Source organism: Sarcophilus harrisii, chromosome 2 (genome assembly GCF_902635505.1).
Source record: "Sarcophilus harrisii chromosome 2, mSarHar1.11, whole genome shotgun sequence".
Classification (NCBI taxonomy): domain Eukaryota; kingdom Metazoa; phylum Chordata; class Mammalia; order Dasyuromorphia; family Dasyuridae; genus Sarcophilus; species Sarcophilus harrisii.
Window position 1 is genome coordinate 285,723,043 of NC_045427.1, and position 19,980 is coordinate 285,743,022.

General features: G+C 36.8%; 1 protein-coding gene across 1 annotated transcript; it reads right to left on the reverse strand.

The window, feature by feature from the left end:
- Nucleotides 1–695: 695 nt before the first annotated feature.
- PSMC1 (proteasome 26S subunit, ATPase 1) lies at nucleotides 696–18,960 on the reverse strand. Its single transcript, XM_012547360.3, has 11 exons — nucleotides 18,837–18,960; nucleotides 15,504–15,557; nucleotides 13,941–14,037; nucleotides 11,756–11,880; nucleotides 11,203–11,388; nucleotides 10,001–10,129; nucleotides 7,663–7,759; nucleotides 4,188–4,377; nucleotides 3,644–3,795; nucleotides 2,629–2,783; nucleotides 696–1,058 (listed from the first exon to the last, which is right to left on the reverse strand). The coding sequence occupies exons 1-11, from the start codon at nucleotides 18,837–18,839 to the stop codon at nucleotides 924–926; spliced, it is 1,323 nt and encodes a 440-aa protein (XP_012402814.1). The 5' UTR covers nucleotides 18,840–18,960; the 3' UTR covers nucleotides 696–923.
- Between the last annotated feature and the right edge of the window lie 1,020 nt (nucleotides 18,961–19,980).

The following is a 19,980-nucleotide window of genomic DNA, read 5'->3' on the forward strand; positions in this document are numbered from 1 at the left end:
AATTTTTATCCAATCTCAGAGCTATAAAATAAGGTTTACAAATCAAACATTTGCAGATATAAATCATAATTTCTTGATCTCCAGTCCTGACTCCATATGGAGTTGCAAACTAGTTTTAAGGTTTGGGTTGGAGGAATCCATTAAACATCCTGACCTTTGACCTCAGGCAGACCATTTAATCTCTTGACACTACAGGCTGCTCCTGAAGGGCATTGTCAGTCACTGCCTTGTTGCTGGAGGTGGAAGGGCCCAGGCCTGTGGCAGCAAGAAGGCAGTGCTGGCCTGAGATTTCTCGCCCTGACCTTTCAAGCAATTGGCCTGAACTAAGCATACCCACTTTGTTTGTGTGTGTGTGTGTGCACACGCACACAGGCAGGCAGGGTGAGGGAAGACAGGGATGAAATCTAAAGCATGTGCTAGGGTTTACTCCCCCAAGAACATTAAACTTCTGAATAAAGCAGTAAAATAACTTCTAATTACTGTCTTGCCAAAAAGAAAACCCACCCACAAATGTACCAGTCTTCAGAAGAGATGTTGAAATGGCAAGATAAATTGACATTGTTTATCCTTCGTATAAGCTGTCTTTGCAGGGGAGAAGCTTAACACACGGAACTGTTGTTACTCACTGGCTGACTGTTACTGGTACCACCCTCACACATACTATCTACCAGCAGATGACACAAGTGATACATGAATGCCTTCTGAAAGAGACTATTTTATTGTGGAATACAGTGTAGCACAGTGAACAAAAGACTAGCACAGTTCAATGGGTACCCCACACATCCTACTTGAGTAATATATAAAAAAACCCCTTGCTCAGAAAGGCCTACTGGAGCACATGTGCCCCTTCAGTTCTCCCAGTGTTATTAGTTCAGGGGGTTTGGAAAGCTCCCAGCAACTCTCATGAAGGCAGCATGGTTCAATTAGAGATACAGTCCCTCTGGGGTGCCTTCTTGTTTCTTATAAAGTACATTTTCTTTAGATTTTTTGAAGTCTTCATTTGTTACTTTCATTCTACGTTCTCTTAAGGCCATGAGACCAGCTTCTGTACAAATTGCCTGCAAAAGAGGAACAGAATTTTTAAAAATAAAGACTTGGACCTTAGACATCTATAACTCTGTGTCAGCAACACAGAAGGGGAGATATTTTCAAATAAGGAGTGTGGTGTAGCTAAACTAAAGTGTGAATTACTAAAACTCTATGGAAGAGAAATATAACAATTATTTTTTAGCTGAAAGCTGAATTTTGGTTATTTAAGGGAATAGGCAGCAGTTAAAAGGACTACTTAGAGAAACCCTAACTAAAAGACAGTAACTTTCTTAGGGGAAGTCTGCTCATCACATCAAGACACAATTGTTTGACAGAAGGAACTGTTTCATGAGAAACAGCATGGCAGAGAGCCAGCATATTATTGCAGATTAAACAATGAACTTGGGAACATTGTACAATGGTCAGCTATAATTGACTTAGCTTTTCTCAGCAATACAAGACAATTCCACAAGACTCGTGATAGAAAATGCTATCCACATCCAGAGAAAGAAATATGGAGTCTGAAGCATATTGAAATAAAATTGTTTTCACTTTTTTGTGATACTTTCCTTTTGTTCTGCTTCTTCATTTACAACATGAAAAATGTGAAAATACATTTCTATGATTGCCCCCCCCCCGCCCCCCCTCAAAAAAAAAAAAAAGAGTTGGGAGCTGGAAGTCTATGGGCAAGTTACCATCTTTTTCAGCTTGTTTCATCTGCAAAGTAGGAATAATAATACTTGCAACAATTTACCTCGCAAGATTGTTATGAAAAAATAGCTTTGTAAACTGAGGACAGTTGTATATCATCCCCCAGCAATTAAAATTACTTCAATTAATGGTTAAGGATGACTTGGTTCTACAAAGATCTCCACACTCTGTGATAGAAGTTTAGCTATCTGAACAGAGAGAGAGGTCTCAAGTCTATAAGCCATGCTGCAATGCCTGCAGGTTACAGTTTGATGAAACATTAGAAAGAAAGAATGAAAGCTCTATAAGAATTCCTACAGCTATAACTAGGTTTTGGGACATTTTGATTTTTCATAAAACTCTCCTACTATGAGTATCAGTGATGTAAAACCAAGGGGTAGAACCTTTCCAAATCATGATTTAATAGGACTGGTCAGAATACAATAAAACACTGAATTCTGAGATCAGAGCAGGATATCTACATTTCTGACAGTTCTGGCCAAATTTAAGAGCAACTGCCACTCTCTTCCTTTGAGAAGGGAGTAGACTGTTCACTTTTAAAGATGTATTAAGTCAAACTAACTGCAAGCATGCTCAAGAAAGTTACCAGGAGCAAAACAAAATGACTCACTTTGGGGATCAGTTACTCCATAACTATGGGTATATTTTGTTTTCTTTTTAAATTTAACTGTGGCTGAGAATGAGCATTATTTTTAATAAAATTAAAGATTTTCAGTATAAAAGAACATTTATACTTTTAATGTGGTGGCAAATCAACAATAACTACAGCTAAGTTAAAATAAAAATACTATTTAAGCTATTGCCTAATTAGCACCTAAGTTATACATATCCACTAGCCATTTTAAAGTAACTATGGTTTTCCATTATCAGTGTAAGCATATTTTTTACCTTAATATCTGCTCCAGACAAGTCATCTTTAGCCATGATCAAATCATCTAAAGTTACATCATCTGCCAAAGTCATTCTGCTTGTATGAATCTGAAAAATGCGCTTCTTGGTCTTTTCGTCTGGCAGAGGGAACTCAATCTTTCGGTCAATACGGCCTGTGTGTATAAAATGTTTTCAATGTCATTTACACACTTCTAGACTTTCAGTAAATCTAGCTTGGCCTGGAAGTGCAAGGAATGAGGAACTTATCAATAAAACCAATAACTATTAGGTAAAGGCAATTTCCTCTTGGTCCCTTCTGTCCACAAGGGATTTTTCTGGAAAGCATTAAGAAGCCATGGAGAGGTTTCTATTCTTCTTAACAGCAACTATCAAGACAACTGTTACTCAAAGAAGCTACTGTCAAATTGTGATCCTAGTCCAATCTTTCTCTGACTCAATAGGAGTTAATTTTCCAAAATATTTCTAGCAAACAAACACATAAATTCTGGTGTACTAAAGTTAACATCTTTTAAAAAATGAACATTTTCTTGTCAATATGATCACAGCTTCTGACCCAGGTCAAAAGAAATCCTCACCTGTATGGAAATAAATTAGGTTAATGATCTTTTAATGACATCTAATTTCAGTGGGACCAGCTCAATTTAAAAAGTACCATACATAATATTCCTTTAGAGAAGGTACAAATTGCTTGAGATCTAATCCATTTATACTAGGATAAAGATCAAGTTAAGATTTAAAGGACTAAGATTTAAAGGACTAAAATTTTATAGGCAGAGTCTGGCAGCAGGTTCTAGCTCAAAGGAAAGGCATTTGTTTTGTATAAAATCTTAGTTACAGAACTCATGTATCCCACTTTAAAGCTGCTCTAAAAAGATTTTCTCAATAGCTGCTTGCTAAAGCTTCCTGAAAAGCAGAATTTTGAAAAAATAATATAACATAAAAAAAAAAAAAAAAAAAAAAAAAAAAAAAAAAAAAAAAAAAAAAAAAAAAAAAAAAAAAAAAAAAGTTGAACCTGGTCTGATTAGTGCTGGATCCAAAGTCTCTATTCGGTTTGTGGCCATAATCACTTTTACATCTCCTCTAGAGTCAAACCCATCCAACTGGTTCAATAATTCCAACATTGTTCGCTGAATTTCTCTTTCTCCACCTGAATTTGAATCATACCTTGGAAAATTAGGAATAAGAAAAGAAGGGAAGGAATGAATATCCAATTAAAGGCTAGGCTCTAAAGGCAAAGCAAAGTACTAACTGCAGACATTTAAGCTTGTAATAAAACAGAATCTCTCTCAAATATTAATTCTTAAACTCACAGGATGCATCTTAGTATCACATTGTACAATTATCAATGAGCCAAAATACTATACATATGAAAGGAAAAGGGAAAGTACCATGTGAAAAGAAAAAAATCATCACAAATTATTTGCGAGGCTTACATTTTTTTCCTAGATAACTATAACTGATATACCAGAGAAATTCATTTAAACATTCATTTTTACAAAACACTTTCAATTAGTCATCTTTAAAATACTCAAAATTCAATAAAAAGGACGGAATACCTTTTGGTCCCAATGGCATCAATTTCATCAATGAAAACAATCGATGGAGCATGTTCCTCAGCTACTCGGAACAATTCTCGAACAAGCTTGGGCCCATCTCCTAAGTACTTCTGTATAAGCTCAGAACCAACAACTCTGAGGAACGTAGCTGAGGTCTGGTTTGCTACAGCTTTGGCTAACAAGGTTTTACCTATTTAGATTAAAAAAAAAAAACCACCCCCACACATACATATTTCAGTTAGAATTACTTATTAAACACTTTAAAACTAACAACAACCTGACATCGGAGATAAAACAATAATTTATTCTCTGGAAGTTATACAAAGAATATTAGTTTGCAGTTAGGAAACGTAGGTTTCAAGGTTCAAAATCTTGGCTTTGTGTGACCATATATAAACTCCTTCACTCTTTAAGTCTCAATTCCCTCATTTGCAAAATGAGAATTATACTTGCACTATGTACCAGACAGAACTATGCTAAGAAAAGTATTCTATATATCATCAAATGCTCTAGAACCGTAAGATCCCCTTAAGGTACAGCTCATGTGCTTGCCACCGAGATATCTACTCAGGAACAGAGGAAGAAGTTTGTGGCAGAGCCAGAGAAGGATCCAAGTTTCCTAAAACATAGTATCATGTCCTATCTTGGTCCCTGCTGCAGCCTTCTCTCTAGTCACTTTAATCTTTAGGAGATAGCACATAATCATGTTGTTCTACAACCTCTTATTTATTTAGCATTTTAAGGCCTCTAAAACATTTCCAGCACAATGGCTGGTACAGTCAGCACTTAATAAATACCAGTTGACCAATTTTCCTCACCACAATTGTGTGCAGTACAGGTAGTTTATGCCTTTTTATTCTCATTGTACAAATGAGAAAACTGAGGGTTAGAATAATCTTCCCATGGACATACAGTTAGTAAAGAATTTGGGGTGCCAACCCAGGTTTTTTGCCTCCTAAATTTAGTGCTGATATTTCCAATAATTTGTGGATGATGCCTTTCAATAATGTTTTGTTCAACTCTAATCGAATTGTATCACTGTGATTTCCACTATTAGAACAGTAGTGTAATCCCCTTGAATGCCAAGTGTTCATCTTTGAATTTACATGTTCCAAAAGTAATTAAGATAAGCAATGCTCAGAGCCTTCTGTGAGGACTTCTAAAAGATCCTTTTAGCTCCTCTGGCATATTGCTGGTGATGCTAATTTGGATTTGACCTGACATTATAATGAAATAACTTACTGTTCAAACACTAACATGTACTATTCAATCAATAAATATTCCATGAATAACTTGTGACCTCTAGTCAATCCCTTACTACCATTTTATTATCTTCTTTCCTATCCCACAAGGATATTATGAAAACTAACTTCATAAAAAGTTGGAGATGGAGTGGGGAAAATGTTTTTTTTAAGTGCACAATATTACTCTGTTTCATATAGTGAAAAACCATCATGACATGAGTCCAAGGTCAATCAGGAAAGAAACTAACAGGAACTATTATGGTACTGTATTCACCTAGTAGCTAAATTGGGGGAAGAGTTGGAAATCCCAACTAAATCCATTCAAAACAGGTAAGGACAATGAGAAGTAGGAGGAATATACAATGAAACCTTTTCTATAAAAGTGTAGCTCTTTATTAAAAGTAAGAATGGCTAGCAAACTCTAATTTGTAGTTTAAAACTAAGTAAACCAAGATAGACTGAAGAGCAATATTTGAAAGACACACGAATAACAAGATCTAGGTTAAATCAGAATTTTAACAAATTCTTTTTAAGTAGGAGGCAGTCTAGCAGTTTTCAGCAATTTAATTCTATGCTTTTGTTAAGGACTTAGAACCTGGGAAAAAGCCAGGAGTATTCATGCAGATCATCACTACTGCTTGAACTGAGTGGTACTATTCAGTACCTTCGATATTTTCTTTCTAGGTGACTATAGTAGCATTCTTGATAGGAATGAAGTACATGTCTCCTGTTTCAATTAGGATCACAATGCAAGTACTAGGTGGATGGTCAATGAAACTGCTAGAGACCCTGATATCTGGGATTTGCCAAGTCTTCTATTAAGTTAATTATTAATCATTGCCTGACTCAACTTAAGCTCTTCTTTCTCCTTTCAAGAAATACATTTCTAATCTTACTATACTTCTAGGATTGAAGAGTTCCTTCACAACCTGGTTACAGTTCTTTGGAAAACCACATATGGCTTGACAGTTAAATATCCTATACCCAACATTAATTTCAAAAGGCTGACAGCAGTGTCCTTCTTTTGTGGCCCATTTCTAGCTAGTTAAGAGTCCACATGCTAAAAGATAACTGCCTTACTGTTGTTCTCAGCAAAATGTTCAAACTGTCTTTTTCCTTACAAAAAATATTCTTTGATTTTTTTCTCTTCTAGGCTGGAGACTAAAAAGATAAAAAGAAACAAATGCCAACCAAAGAGTAAAGAATGTCAGAGATTAAAGTTCAAGTCCTCATTCTACAGATGGTGAAAGAAAAATGCAGGGATACTTAATTTATCCAAGGTCATAGCTATTTAGAAGCAGTAATATTAATTAATAGTATTAGCATTTACACAGAATCTAAGGCTTGCAAAGCACTTTGTATGTTTGTGCATTTGATCTTTTCAGCAACATTGGAAGGTAGGTGTTATAATTTTCATTTTTAAAATGAGAAAACCGAGGCTGGCAGAAATTAGGTGACTTCACCAGAGTTACAAGCTAGACAGCGTCTGAGGAAGGACTGAAATTAAGGTCAACTTTGTAGCCACTGTACCAAGTAGGTATCTGTGAATGGCCAATTGTAGATACCCAGAAAGTATTTAGGAGAAGGAGGAAGTCTTGCAGAAATGAATGAGGAAAACTTTGTGGCATTGGTGGACATGCTTTGGTGGCAAGGATTTTCTCAGACAGCAGGCAGCAGACAAGATCAATGGCTTGGAGAAGGAACAAAATTGCGTCTGCTCATAGGAACAAGGTGAGGTGGATGATGAGACAGAATCACAGAACTGTGAAGTTGAAAGGTAAAACTTTAGAAGTAATCTATAGCAGGACAAACTTTTTCCACTTGTGACCTCTTTTTTTGCCTGAGAAATTTTTGTGATCCCAGGTACATAGCTACATAAAATAGGTGTGCAAATAAAACATTTACTTATAATAAATCCTAATTTTGTAACCCTGACATTCAGTTTCACTTCCCTATATAGAAGATGAACCACAGCTTAAGAAACAGCACCTTCTATTGGCAAGTAGTTAGTCTGCTCAGTTCAGCTTCTAATTGAGAAATTTCTCATGTTTCAGGAAATCTGCCTTCTTATAAATTAAACCTACTAGTCCTAGTTCTGCCACTGGAGATATATAGGAAAGGCTTCCTTCTTCCAAAAGAACCTTTCCCAGTATCTAGAGAAAGCAACCATATCTTCTCTTCCCCAAGACGGACATACTTAGTGCCCCGAAAACATCAAACACATAGAGTACCTGTGCCAGGCGGGCCGTAGAGAATGACTCCTTTAGGTGGTTTAATACCCATCTCCTCATAATACTCAGGATGAGTGAGGGGAAGCTCCACAGATTCCTAGAGAATATATTGTTTAGTAAAATAATGATTTTTTTTCCCTTTTTTTTTAACCAGGATATAAGCCAGGAGTTAAGCTTTCCTTAACTCCTTAAACTGAAATCCATCAATTAAACTCAGTTAGACTTTGCTGTCTTTCTGTATGTTTATGTATGTATCTGTATATATGTATAATCATTTCCTAATTTGAACTGAATTCCCTCTAGTTTATTACTATTAATTACTATTCTTGAATAGCTTCTAATTAGATAATCTTTATTCTTCTAAGCAAGGGCCAGGCTCAATCACTAGTGCTCAAAAAGGGTCAAATTACAAATAAATAGCCATCTTCCATATCTGAAAAACAGATTGGAACCCAATTAATTAAGTTTCTGCTATTATTCTGTTCCATCTATTTATATTCTACTCATCTCAGGATGAAAGTGATTCTAGATTGCTGAATTCTTTAAGTGGTGTAAGGTGTCCTAGGATTAGCTTAGCTGAGTACAATCTTTTTTTTTTTTAAACCAAATATGGACAACAGGTGATTTTTTTTTTTTTTTTTTTTTAAACAATAGCACCTGATGAAATCATCTACTAAGTTGTAAAGTGGTTATGATCTGTACAGGCAAGGTCTTCCTCCTTCCTGGGCAATTGTTCCTTCTTACTCTCTGATAATGAAGTAGTCCTTTCTCATTCACAAGTCAAAGCCTATACATGTGTCCTTAATTTCATCCTCCTCTGCAGTCTGCAGACTGCAACCCCAATGTCTCTTCTCTCTTCTTCAATATCCCTCCATCTACTGGTTCTTTCCCTGATGCTTTCAACCATGCTTATTTCTCAACTTTAAAATATCCACCTTTCGATTTTGATCTGACCTTTTCTCTTTACTCACAAAGCTACTACTTTCATTCGGCCCCCAAACACCTCCCTGGACTTTTGTCTTGGCCTCCTAAACTCTCTACTGTCTCAGGTCTTTTCCCATTTTATCTTCTCATCTTTGACACTGTTACCAAAGTGATTCTCCTTAAGGGCAGACATGATCACATCACCCCCTCCTCAAATCAACTCCAGTGGTTTCCTGTTGTCCCTAGATCGAAATACAAACTCTTGTTTCATTTCAAAGTCCTTCACAACTTTGCTAACCTCTTTTTCCAGGCTCATGATATATATAACCTCCCTTCAACACATAGCTAAGGTCCATCTTCTATATAGAACCTTTCCTGATGCTCTCAAATGCCTCCCTGTCAAACTGCCCTAAATTTAACTCCTTCATGTTTATTCTGTAAATACTTCTACGAATGGCATACCAAAAGTCTTGGTGCTGTTTTCAGGTTTAATGTGTCTGTGTTGTCTTCCCTTTCTGAATGTAAGGATTTCCAAGAAGGGACTATTTCACATATTGCATCTGTACCCCCAGTACCTGGACTAATGCCTGGCACATAATAGATCTTTAAGAAATGCTTGCTGATTGATGAACACTAAAGTCATGGTTTTCTTTTATGCTTTTTTTGGGGGGGAGAGGGGATTTTTTGCTTAGGGACATTATTATTAATAATAACAATATAGTACTTACACAGCACTTTAACAGTTACACAAGCATTTAGATATGTGTGTATATGTATATGTGTGCATATGGGTCTGTATATAGGCAGATACCCCATTTGATGCTTACCAGGTTGCTGTGAGATTAAATAAAACAAAGTATGTAAAAAGCATTCTGCAACCTGTGGGGTGATAAATAAATATCAGCTTTCATGCTATCACAAAGGTTATAAGAAATTACCAGGGCCCATATGGAAACCTGGATGGATGGATGGATGTAGAGAGCTTTGGTGCCCTCCAGTGATGACCTAGGGAATCAGTATTCCAATTACAATGGCCAGTTCTAATCAGCCCATTACCAATACTATGGTATAGTTTTCCCAGACCATAAAATAGATAATATAATAATAGTAATAATTTGAAAAAACCTCCATCTGAAAATATTTTAAGTCTGAGCCACTGGATTATGCTTATAAAAATATATGAAGCTGTGATAGCTGTAATTCTGTTGGAATTTTTTTTGTCTACTTCTTTCCCTATGCCAGTATTAACTAAATCTGTTAAAATCAAAACAATAAATGAATCCCCAACTTCTAAAGCAGCCCACTAATTTAATCATTAAAGAAGGAAATCATGAATATCAGTGCATTAAATCCACTAACTAGTAGAAGAAGAAATTAGACTTCTGATAAATCCACTCTTGTTTCCCATTCTCACCTTAATTTCTTGAATTTGGTTGTCCAATCCACCAATATCAGCATATGTCTCCTGGGGGGCCTTCTCTACTTTCATTACCGTAACAAGAGGATCTGTGTCATCCATCAGAACTCCTATTACAGCATGAACCTAATAAATAATGGCAGTATTATTATAGGGACTGGTTGTTTATAAAGTGTTATACCATATTTTAGTGTCTTCCCTCTACATTTATCCTGTATATAGCTTGTTTGTATATATTTATTTGTTGTTTCCCCCATTAGACTATGAATTCCTTGAGGGAAGATTGTCTTTTGCCTTTTCTTTTTTTATATCCCTATCACTTGATAGTACTTGATATATAAGAGGTAATTAATATTTAAATGTTTTTTGCCTCACCAGTGGTGATATTACTAGAAAGCAAAGTCTAACTACTAATTACTAGAAGCAAAGTAACTAAGATGTCCATAATCATTGACCCAAAGATTCCATTACTGAAGTTGTCCCAAAAGGAAGCAATTGATAATATAATAAAGTCCCCAAATACAATAAAATATTTGTAGAACTTTCTGTGATAACGAAGAATTGGACACAAAATAGATGTGCGTGGACTGGAATGGTTAAATGGCTAAACAAATTGTGGTTCAAGAATGTAATGGAATATTACTGCACTGGTAAGAAACAATAAAAACAGAGAAGCGTGAAAAGATGTACACAAACTAATACAGCATTAAGTAAGCAGAGTCCAGAAAACATACAACTACAATAATATAAATGGAAAGAATAACCATATATAAAAAAATCAAGTCATTGTAGCAAAATTATAAAGATGAAATATGACTCAAAAAAGAGATATAAAAACATATACCCAACCCATCCTTCATGGAAGTGGGTAATCCATCATACAAGGCACACATTTTTAGACTTTTTTTTTTTTTTTAACATACTGACTGATTGTACTGATTCTTCTTTCTCATTTTCTTTTCTTTTGGTCTTTAAATACTATTTTTTTCTATAGAATGTCCTATAGAAGGAGGGGGAGATACTAGGGAAAACTATGAAGAAGTTTAAAAAATTAGACACTAATAAAAAAAAAACAAAAACAAAAAAAACAAATAAAAAGCAGCAGACATTATTAGCTGGTCCAAAGTCCAAACTAGTTAGTACCAAGGAAAGATAAAAAAAAGTGCCTTTCTCCAATTTACAGAGAATTTTCAACTTACCTTATGGTTGAGAAGGACAGAACATCCTGGCTCTAGCAGATCCTTGTCTACAAATGACAGAATGCTGACATAATGCTCTGATCCCACTGAGGTAGACACAATAGCATGATTATCATCAATGATCTCCTCCAAGGTCCCTACAGACATTGGGGTTCCTCTCAGATCATCCACCTTTGATCGTTCTTCCTATTGGAAGAAGAATAGATCCAAAATAAAAACATTAAATCCAAAGAACCAGCACTTGATATTGTGGGATCTAATCTATTTACATAAATGTGCTTATTTTAGAAATGCTTATTTTAAAATATACTTGGACATTTTCACCACAGAGTAAGTAAAATCTAAAAATATTATTTTATAAATGAAAAATTTAAATATGAAACATTTTAACCATATTAGACATAAAATTTATCAAATATATAGGTAAATTTACTTTTACAAATTTTATTTAAGATATGGTCCTAAGAACTAAACGATTTCTGAAAATTCTATCCAGTTTCCATGTTTTCAAAAAAAAAAAAAAAATTAAAAAAAGAGAAGTGAAGTAATTTACCTCTTGCTTTTCTTCCAGAGGTTTCATTTGTTCTTGATTTCTGATGAACTCTTCTTCCATGAGAAGATAATCTTTAATTCTCTCCAATTTCAATAATTTTAGCCTGCATTGTGTGTGAGGTGTTACTGTAATTAAAAACAGTTAAGGGTCATCATATTATGACTATAAAATGCTAAATAAGTAATACTTTATTAACAAATAATTCAGCATACTCAACTGAAAAGAATTACCTATCTAAAAATAATGTCCCCAAATCCTGAAATGTTGATCAGTTTAGTAAAAGTAATTAGATTAAATGGAGAGGAAGAGAATTTCCATCAGTCAGAAGCCAGGGAAATAGGGAGAATAATCCCAAGATTCAACATGTAGCGTGTAAATTTATATAAGACCTAATCTACTTTTCAGGTTCCTATTGAGACCAAAGAAAAGCATCTTTTTTCCTAAATATGTGGGGTCTGGTGAAGGCACTAGCCTTAGAGTCAAAGGGTCATATACTTAGAGTGGGAAGGGGCCATCAAATAGGTCACCGAAGACAACCCTGTCATTTTACAGATGAGGACCCAGAGAAGGTCCCACAGGTTTTCAGAGTCACATAGCCATGCTATGTCTCAGAGGGGATTTGAATTTAGATCCTGACGTCAGATGCAGTGTTCCATCCACTATATTATGTTGCTTCTCACAAGATCTAGATTCCAATTCTAGTCAAAACAATCCAAAAACATTAAATACCTAATGTTCTCAAGGCACTATGCTTCTCTATTCCTTTCAAAGCATCATCATGCTTCCAGTTAACACAAGTTAACTTAGAAGTCATCCTCAATTTCCTTTTCTCCCAGCATTCTTTGTTTTGTGAGGATACTGGAGTTAATGATTTGCCCAGGGTCACACAGCTACTAAATATTAAATATCTGAGGCTACATTTGAACTCAGATAAACCTGATTCCAGGGCTGGTGCTCTAACTATTGCATCCTCTAGCTATCCCTCCTTTTTTATGAGACAACTTGGGCTAAGTATCCCATCCAATATTTAATCCTTTGCTATCCTCTGGATAACATTTCTCCTTCAGGAGATTATTAGTTCTTAGTTGTACTAGTGCAACAGCTTCTTAAATGACTTCCTTTTCCAATTGGTTCTTCATGTAGCTACCAAAATGATATCTGAAGTTCAGATATGATTATGTCACTTCCCTTCTGGAAAAGCATTAATAACTATCATTTGTAGAATAAAATACAAACTCTTTTGTTTGGCATTAAAAGCTCCAATCTAAGATTATTTTCCTTTATGTATCTATTAACCAGCCAAACTAACCCTCTTGACAACATTTCTTCTCAGGAAGACATTTTTAATTGCATACTTGAATGATTCTTTTTACATAGCCAAAACCAATTTTTAAAATATTGAGTCAACTCAAAAATTGAGCCCAAAATTCAGACCATAGCACAAATTAGAAATATAGCAACTCATCCAAAAAAATAAATAAATAAAAAATGAAAATCTCAAGGCAAATAACAGAGTACTAAAACAATTTTGCTTCTTGAACATTCTTCTTCTGCTGTTCAATTTTAAGGCAATTGGTTTTAATTTGGCCATCTGAATAAGTATTCATCTATACTATAAAGAAAAAAACAATCTTAGTTACGTAGGTAAATGAAGAAATATCCTAAATAGCTCTCCAACTTAGGGGATTCACAAAGGCAGAAATAAAACTAATACCAATTCCAATCTTTAGGCATGGTAATTAAGGGGGGATGTGGCTACATAATTATTCAAAAGCACCACAGTCTAAAGCTAACAAAGGGCTTCACTGGTGCCTAGAAATGGAAGCCTCTGTAATTCTGCATGAAACCAGGTTTACATATTTCTGCACTAGAGTGCTTTTATTGAGGTACTTTATACTCCAAAAGATAAAGAGGTACTAGAAGCAACAGTTCCCTAGTACCATTCTGATCTTCCTTTAGAAAAAAATGTTAGGATTATTTTTTTCTTCAACCTACCAAAAGGCCTTTTGCCAAGAAAGCTTAATAGAAAATACCTATTTCTTTATTCCTCTTATTTAAGCTACTGTCAATTCCTGTTGATCTATGCAAGTGTCTACCTTTCTTAGACCTATATTTTAATATGGCAAATTTTCCTTCATAAATTTGAGAGTTGACTTTGAAAATATTCTGTCAACCATGTAATTACCAAGTGGCAATTTGCTGGCAGCATCTGGTCCCTTTGTTTTCTTCTTCTTTTTCCCCACTCTAGTTGGAACAGGAGGCTCATACTTCTTTTTCTTGTCCTTTGGTTTATAAATAATATATTAAAAAAAATTGGAACACAGAAATGAAATGAAACAAGAATTTATTTTCACACTACAATGATCTTTATCAAACTATATTTCTCTTCATTTTTTAAAGTAATAAAAAGTAGTTCCTCTGTGGCTAAGTTAGCACATCAGTTTAATTTTATTTTAAAATATGTATAAACATTCAGGGAGAGAGAAAAAAATCTAAATCAATCAGATACAGAGAAGAAAAAATCCAGAATTATACTCCATTTAGATTTAGGTACTTGGAACAAGTTTTCATGGTTCAGGAATACTGGTATTTTAAAGTATTCATTTAGAAATGGGAACCAATAGTACCATAAGCAAGCCCATCTGACATTTCAAAAGGGTTCTTTTATCATTCTTTAAAATCATTGATTAACTCTCTAAATGTCTAAAGGGGAGGTTCTTAACCTTTTTGTCATCAACTTCTCAGGCAGTCTGGTGAAATCTATGGATCCCTTCTCAAAATAATGTATTAAAATATATAAAATCATGTAGGAAACATAGAAATTATGTAGAAAACAGAAAAAAACACACAACTATAATCTCTTGTGATCTAGAGGCTACAATTTCAAAGAACTGATGTGTAAATATTGTGAGATACTAGTAACACTTCATTATTGACAAGCATCACGGGAACATCTAATATTATTGTGGTTTGGTGCCTAGATTTATAACAGAAGTAACTACTATATTTCAGTTAGTAATTAGTGAAAATACAGATGTAAATGTAATGTCCAAACTCATGAGTAACTGGTTAAGAATCTCTACTCTAAAAGGTTAGAGAAATAGAAATTGGCTTATTTAAGTTTTATACTTATTTTTGCTTTTATATTAGCTATTTCTCTTTTCTACCTTCCTTTTCCTTCCTCATTCCTCTTGACTTATAAACTTTCTTTATAACAAAGAAAAACATTTAAGTGAAACTAAAAGACACAGAATTGGTCAATATCAATTTCTAAAATGTTTCTAAAAGTTAGGCTGGTTAAAAAAAAGTTTAGTCTGTGTTTTTGGTATAAGGGGTGTTTTTAAATTTCAAAATGTACCCCCAAACCCCAATACAAGTCTATATGGGTATAGTATTTTGCTCTACAATTTATAGTTATCCCTTTCACATGGTAACTTTCTCCATTGCAGTATGTTTTATCAAAGGTCAGCATAAGAAATTAAATAGAAATTTGGGGGGAGTTTTGGGGAAGCCACAGATGACACACAAAAAAAGACTTAGAAACTTGAAAATATACAAAATATATGTACAGTATTGTATAACATCAAACATATTTTATCTTTTAATATCTTAATTCAAACTTCTGTTACAAAGGGAAAATCAAAAAATATTATACCAATTTTCCAGGTATTGCTGTGCCCCTAAACTCCCCCCCCCCCCCATGTGATTAGGATAACTGTATTTATTTTATGTCTGCTCTAGCATTTACCTTGTCATCCTTCTTGCCACCTCCTGGACCATGTCCACCACTTTGACTTTGACCCTGAAAAAAAAAAGTCACAAAAATTAAACAAATTGAGAAATATATTTAGATGCAGCAGATTAATGCAAAAATTTATGTTGGCCAACAGATGACAGAGTCCAAAAACAACTGTTTTCTAAAATAAATGACAATGTCCTATAAGAGAAAATTAATAGATGGAGAACACCATGTTTCTATAAAATAGGTCCCATTTTAAAACAAGAGTCTGGGTTTATTCACTTACTATCCAATTAACTAATTAACTTAAAGATAAAGTTACTAACTTACTTTTCTTCCCTTTGTAGCCCCTAAAAATCTTAAGAATTTAACTTGTAATTTAATCCCAGGTGTAATCACAGTTTAAGAAAACAATGCTTAACAAAAAGGAATATTGGTGAAACTGTATTGTACAAATGTACTAGAGTGATGACTTTATTCAGCTCTGTCAATAAGAGGCAACATATTAAAGCAAAATAAAAGTGTTCAATTTAGAGTCAGAGGACATGGATTAGAATCCTGGCTATTATTTACTGGTTATGAGATGGTAGGCAAATCACTTAGTTTTTGGAGCTCTGTTTCCCCATCTGTAAAAATGAAGGAACTGGAGAAGGCAATTTCAGAGGTCCTTTAACAATTTTAACATCTATGACCCTATAACTTATTAACTATATGATCTTAGATAAATTAAAGTCATCACCACAGCAGAGAATAACACATGCCTCGGGGTTCTGTGATTTGATAAGAATAAAATGTTTGTACGGGTTTACTATTATTTAAATCACTAGTGGGGGCTTCCCTGAAATTATCTGCACTTCTTACATAGTCTGAATGAGAGACACTTTAAGTGCCATCATAGCAGTCTTTTTGGATTGTTTTCTTTCTCTACATAAAAATCAGTTTTTCTAGAACTATTAATTAAAAACACCAAGTCAGTGATGTATCTGAACAAGAACAACTTTACAATAACCATAGCTGGTAATCCAGCTTGCACTTAATGCCTCTGGTAATGGGCAATTCACATTATCATGATGTAGTCCTATGAGACCATGTCATAAGATCATACATTTGGATCATTTAATCCAACCTCTTAATTTTACAGATAAAAAAGCCAAGGGTAAGAGAGGTTGAGAGATTTGCCCAGATCAGACAAGTAGTAAACAGCAGTTTCAGGATTTAGCATTCTTCTTTCCACAGTTTTGAAGAGTGGCAGCATAGGCAGTAGAAAGGATGCTGGATTTGGAGCCGGGGACTCCTGAGCAATCTTGAATGTCATTTAACTTCTAAATCTCGATTTCCTAATCTGTAAAATGAAGGAGTTGAACTCAAGTGTTCCTTCCAGCTCTAAATCCACGATCCTATAATATTAAGAAATAACCCAGTAAAGACATGATAGTTGTGACCTGGCATTAGAAGGACTTACACATGAAAGAGGATTTCTATCTGTTCTGAACCAGGAATAATGGGTACAAGCTACAAAATTGGACTTAATGTCAGGAAAAAGTCCCAACAATTAAAGTTGTCCCAAAGTGGTAGGCTGCCCCTCCTTTCCTGATGGGAGATCTTCATGTAGAAGTTGCGTATGTCATAGTAGGGATTCCTATCAAATCTCTGACTAGATGACTACTGAAGTCCTTTCAGATACTAACATCCTGTGATTCTGCACTACAATTATATATATCTTATTCTTCTAATAACAAAAATAATTAGAGGTCACTGGAAGATCACCCGGTTAAGTAATAGCTATCTGATAACAGGGCAAATGTATTTATTTTTACTCTAGAGACAGGCCGCTATCAAAATCCACTTCCATCTAGTCCTTTCCCCCACAGGAAGGACGTGATTGCTGTCTTTAAACATTAAATACTGTCATCATTAAAAATGTCTTTGGGGCTCCAAACATCAGGATCCGGACCCATAGAGTATTTATAACTACTACAGGACTCATTCCAACAAGCTGCTGATAGAAGTGGGAAAAAACATCTGCAGCAGGAGTCACAGAGGCTAATTAAAGAAGCCTCTTTCTTGCTATAGGAACACAGCAACAGGACTGAGCCCAAGAGCAGTGCCAGAAGGGAACAGAGAACATATAAGGGTTAAAGGGAAACACAGGATCACTGATTTCAAAGAGACCTACAAGGTCCTCTAGTTCAAAGCTTCTTAAGCTGAGGGCCCGGACTCCATATGGGGTCCAGTAACTTTAGGAAGGGGGCAGTGAAAAACTTCACAATAGTAAAAGGTATCAAAAATTCCTCTATGATTTATTCCTTTATGTAACAGGAAATTAGCATATCCATCTCATTAGAAAACAAATTTATTCGCATCTTTAATGAATGCTAAAATCACACGTATCCCAAAATAATTATAAAGCAATAAAATTTATGATTTAATATCAGTAAATGTATTATTTGCACACCTATTTCATATACTATAGACTCGGGGTTCCGTAAAAACTTCTCAAAAAGGGACCGCAAGCGGAAAATGTCTAAGCAGCTCGGCTCTAGTCCCACATTCTCATTTCTACAAATAAGGAAACCAAGGCCCAAAGCGGCCTGTCCAGTCACAGACACTGAGCCTCGGGATTTGGATGCGGATTTCTCCGACTCCAGAGCTGCTGGGAGTTTTTTTTACCGTACCATGATATCACCGGTTTCACGTTTCCATAGCGTTTTAAGGAAGAAGAGACAAGACTACAAAGGGAGGACCTGCCTAAGATGCCAGAAGAACTGAAACGTTGACGTTAAGTGAGAATCACGGCAGCGAGCCCTTACTAGGCGCCCGCGGTAAGAAAGGCGCAGTGCTAAGCGTTGGGGACACTTTTTTTTAAGAAACAAAAATGCCCAATTCCTGTCCTCGAGGAACCCGCAGTCGAAGGCACAAAGGGCTCTCTGCAAGCGGGACCAGGAGAGGGTAGCCGAGGGAGCCTCCGGGAGAAGCTGGGAAAGGATTCAGAGCAGCAAGACCTGGAATTTTACGGGCTGGAACACAAAAGTCCCAAGGGGAGGAGGAGGAGGAGGACGGAGAGGAATCCGGCGGCACCAGGTCTGTCTCTCGGCCCAGCCCCACAACGCGCTCCCACGATCTGGGGCCTCGGCGCGGCCTGGGAAGGTGGGGGCGGGGGCAGGCGCGACCATGACTCCACAAAACAGAAGGCCCGTCCCCCCGTGCTCCAGCCGCCCCTCTCCAGCCCCCCCCAAACCCTGGCCTCGGGGATCGGGGCCCGCGACCAGCTCCCAGTCGAGACCGCCAGAGCCCCGAGAATCCGGTCAGAAGCGGCCAACCGAAGGAAGCCGAGTCACTCACCATCGCGCTCCCAGCTCCCCTACAGTCTTCTTCGACGCCGGAAGTGCGTCTCGCTACGGCGGCCGCGCCGGGACAGACTTCCCCGCAGTGACAGCTACGGGGGCCGAAAGGGCCCCAACGCCGCAGCCAATCGTGGGGCGCGAAAGCAAGCAAGCTCGGCGAGGGCTGGAAGAGAGCCAGGAGCCCTGGCCCGGGTCCCAGAGGTTGGGGATAGAGACCGGGGAAGGGATCCGCCTTAGCAACCTGCTGGGTCCGAAGCTCTCCCAGCGCGGGGCATTGCCTCCGGGGCCCGATGGCACCTAGCCGGCGCCTTTGCTTCCCCTTTAGTCTTCCCTTTTCTCCTTTTCATCCATCTCTCCTTCCTTCCTTCCTTCCTTCCTTCCTTCCTTCCTTCCTTCCTTCCTTCCTTCCCCCTTCCTTCCTTCCTTCCTTCCCCTTCCTTCCTTCCTTCCTTCCTTCCCTCCTTCCTTTCTTCCTTCCTTCTTATCCTTCCTTCCTTCCCTCCTTCCTTTCTTCCTTCCTTCTTATCCTTCCTTCCTTCCTTCTTATCCTTCCTTCCTTCCCTCCTTCCTTCCTTCCTTCCTCCTTCCTTCCCTCCTTCCTTTCTTCCTTCCTTCTTATCCTTCCTTCCTTCCTTCTTATCCTTCCTTCCTTCCCTCCTTCCTTCCTTCCTTCCCTCCTTCCTTCCCTCCTTCCTTCCCTTTCCTTCCTTCCTTCCTTCCTTCCTTCCTTCCTTCCTTCCTTCCTTCCCTCCTTCCTTCCTTCCTTCCTTCCTTCCTTCCTTCCTTCCTTCCTTCCTTCCTTCCTTCCTTCTTATCCTTCCTTCCTTCCTTTTTATCCTTCCTTCCTTCCTTCCTTTTATCCTTCCTTCCTTCCTTCCTTTTTATCCTTCCTTCCTTCCTTTTTATCCTTCCTTCCTTCCTTCTTATCCTTCCTTCTTTCCTTTTTATCCTTCCTTCCTTCCTTTTTATCCTTGCTTCCTTCCTTCCTTCTTATCCTTCCTTCTTTCCTTTCTTCTTATCCTTCCTTCCTTCCTTCCTTCTTATCCTTCCTTCCTTCTTATCCTTCCCTCCTTCCTTCCTTCCTTCCTTCCTTTTTATCCTTGCTTCCTTCCTTCCTTCTTATCCTTCCTTCCTTCCTTCCT

What these genes read in the sequence shown, in the direction of transcription:
- PSMC1 (XM_012547360.3), bottom strand. An exon ending in CTCTGGAAGAAAAGCAAGAG is followed by an intron (nt 11,389 to 11,755) that starts GTAAATTACTTC and finishes TTCTTCCAATAG; the next exon opens with GAAGAACGATCAAAGGTGGA. An exon ending in TGTCTGGAGCAGATATTAAG is followed by an intron (nt 1,059 to 2,628) that starts GTAAAAAATATG and finishes CCTCTTTTGCAG; the next exon opens with GCAATTTGTACAGAAGCTGG.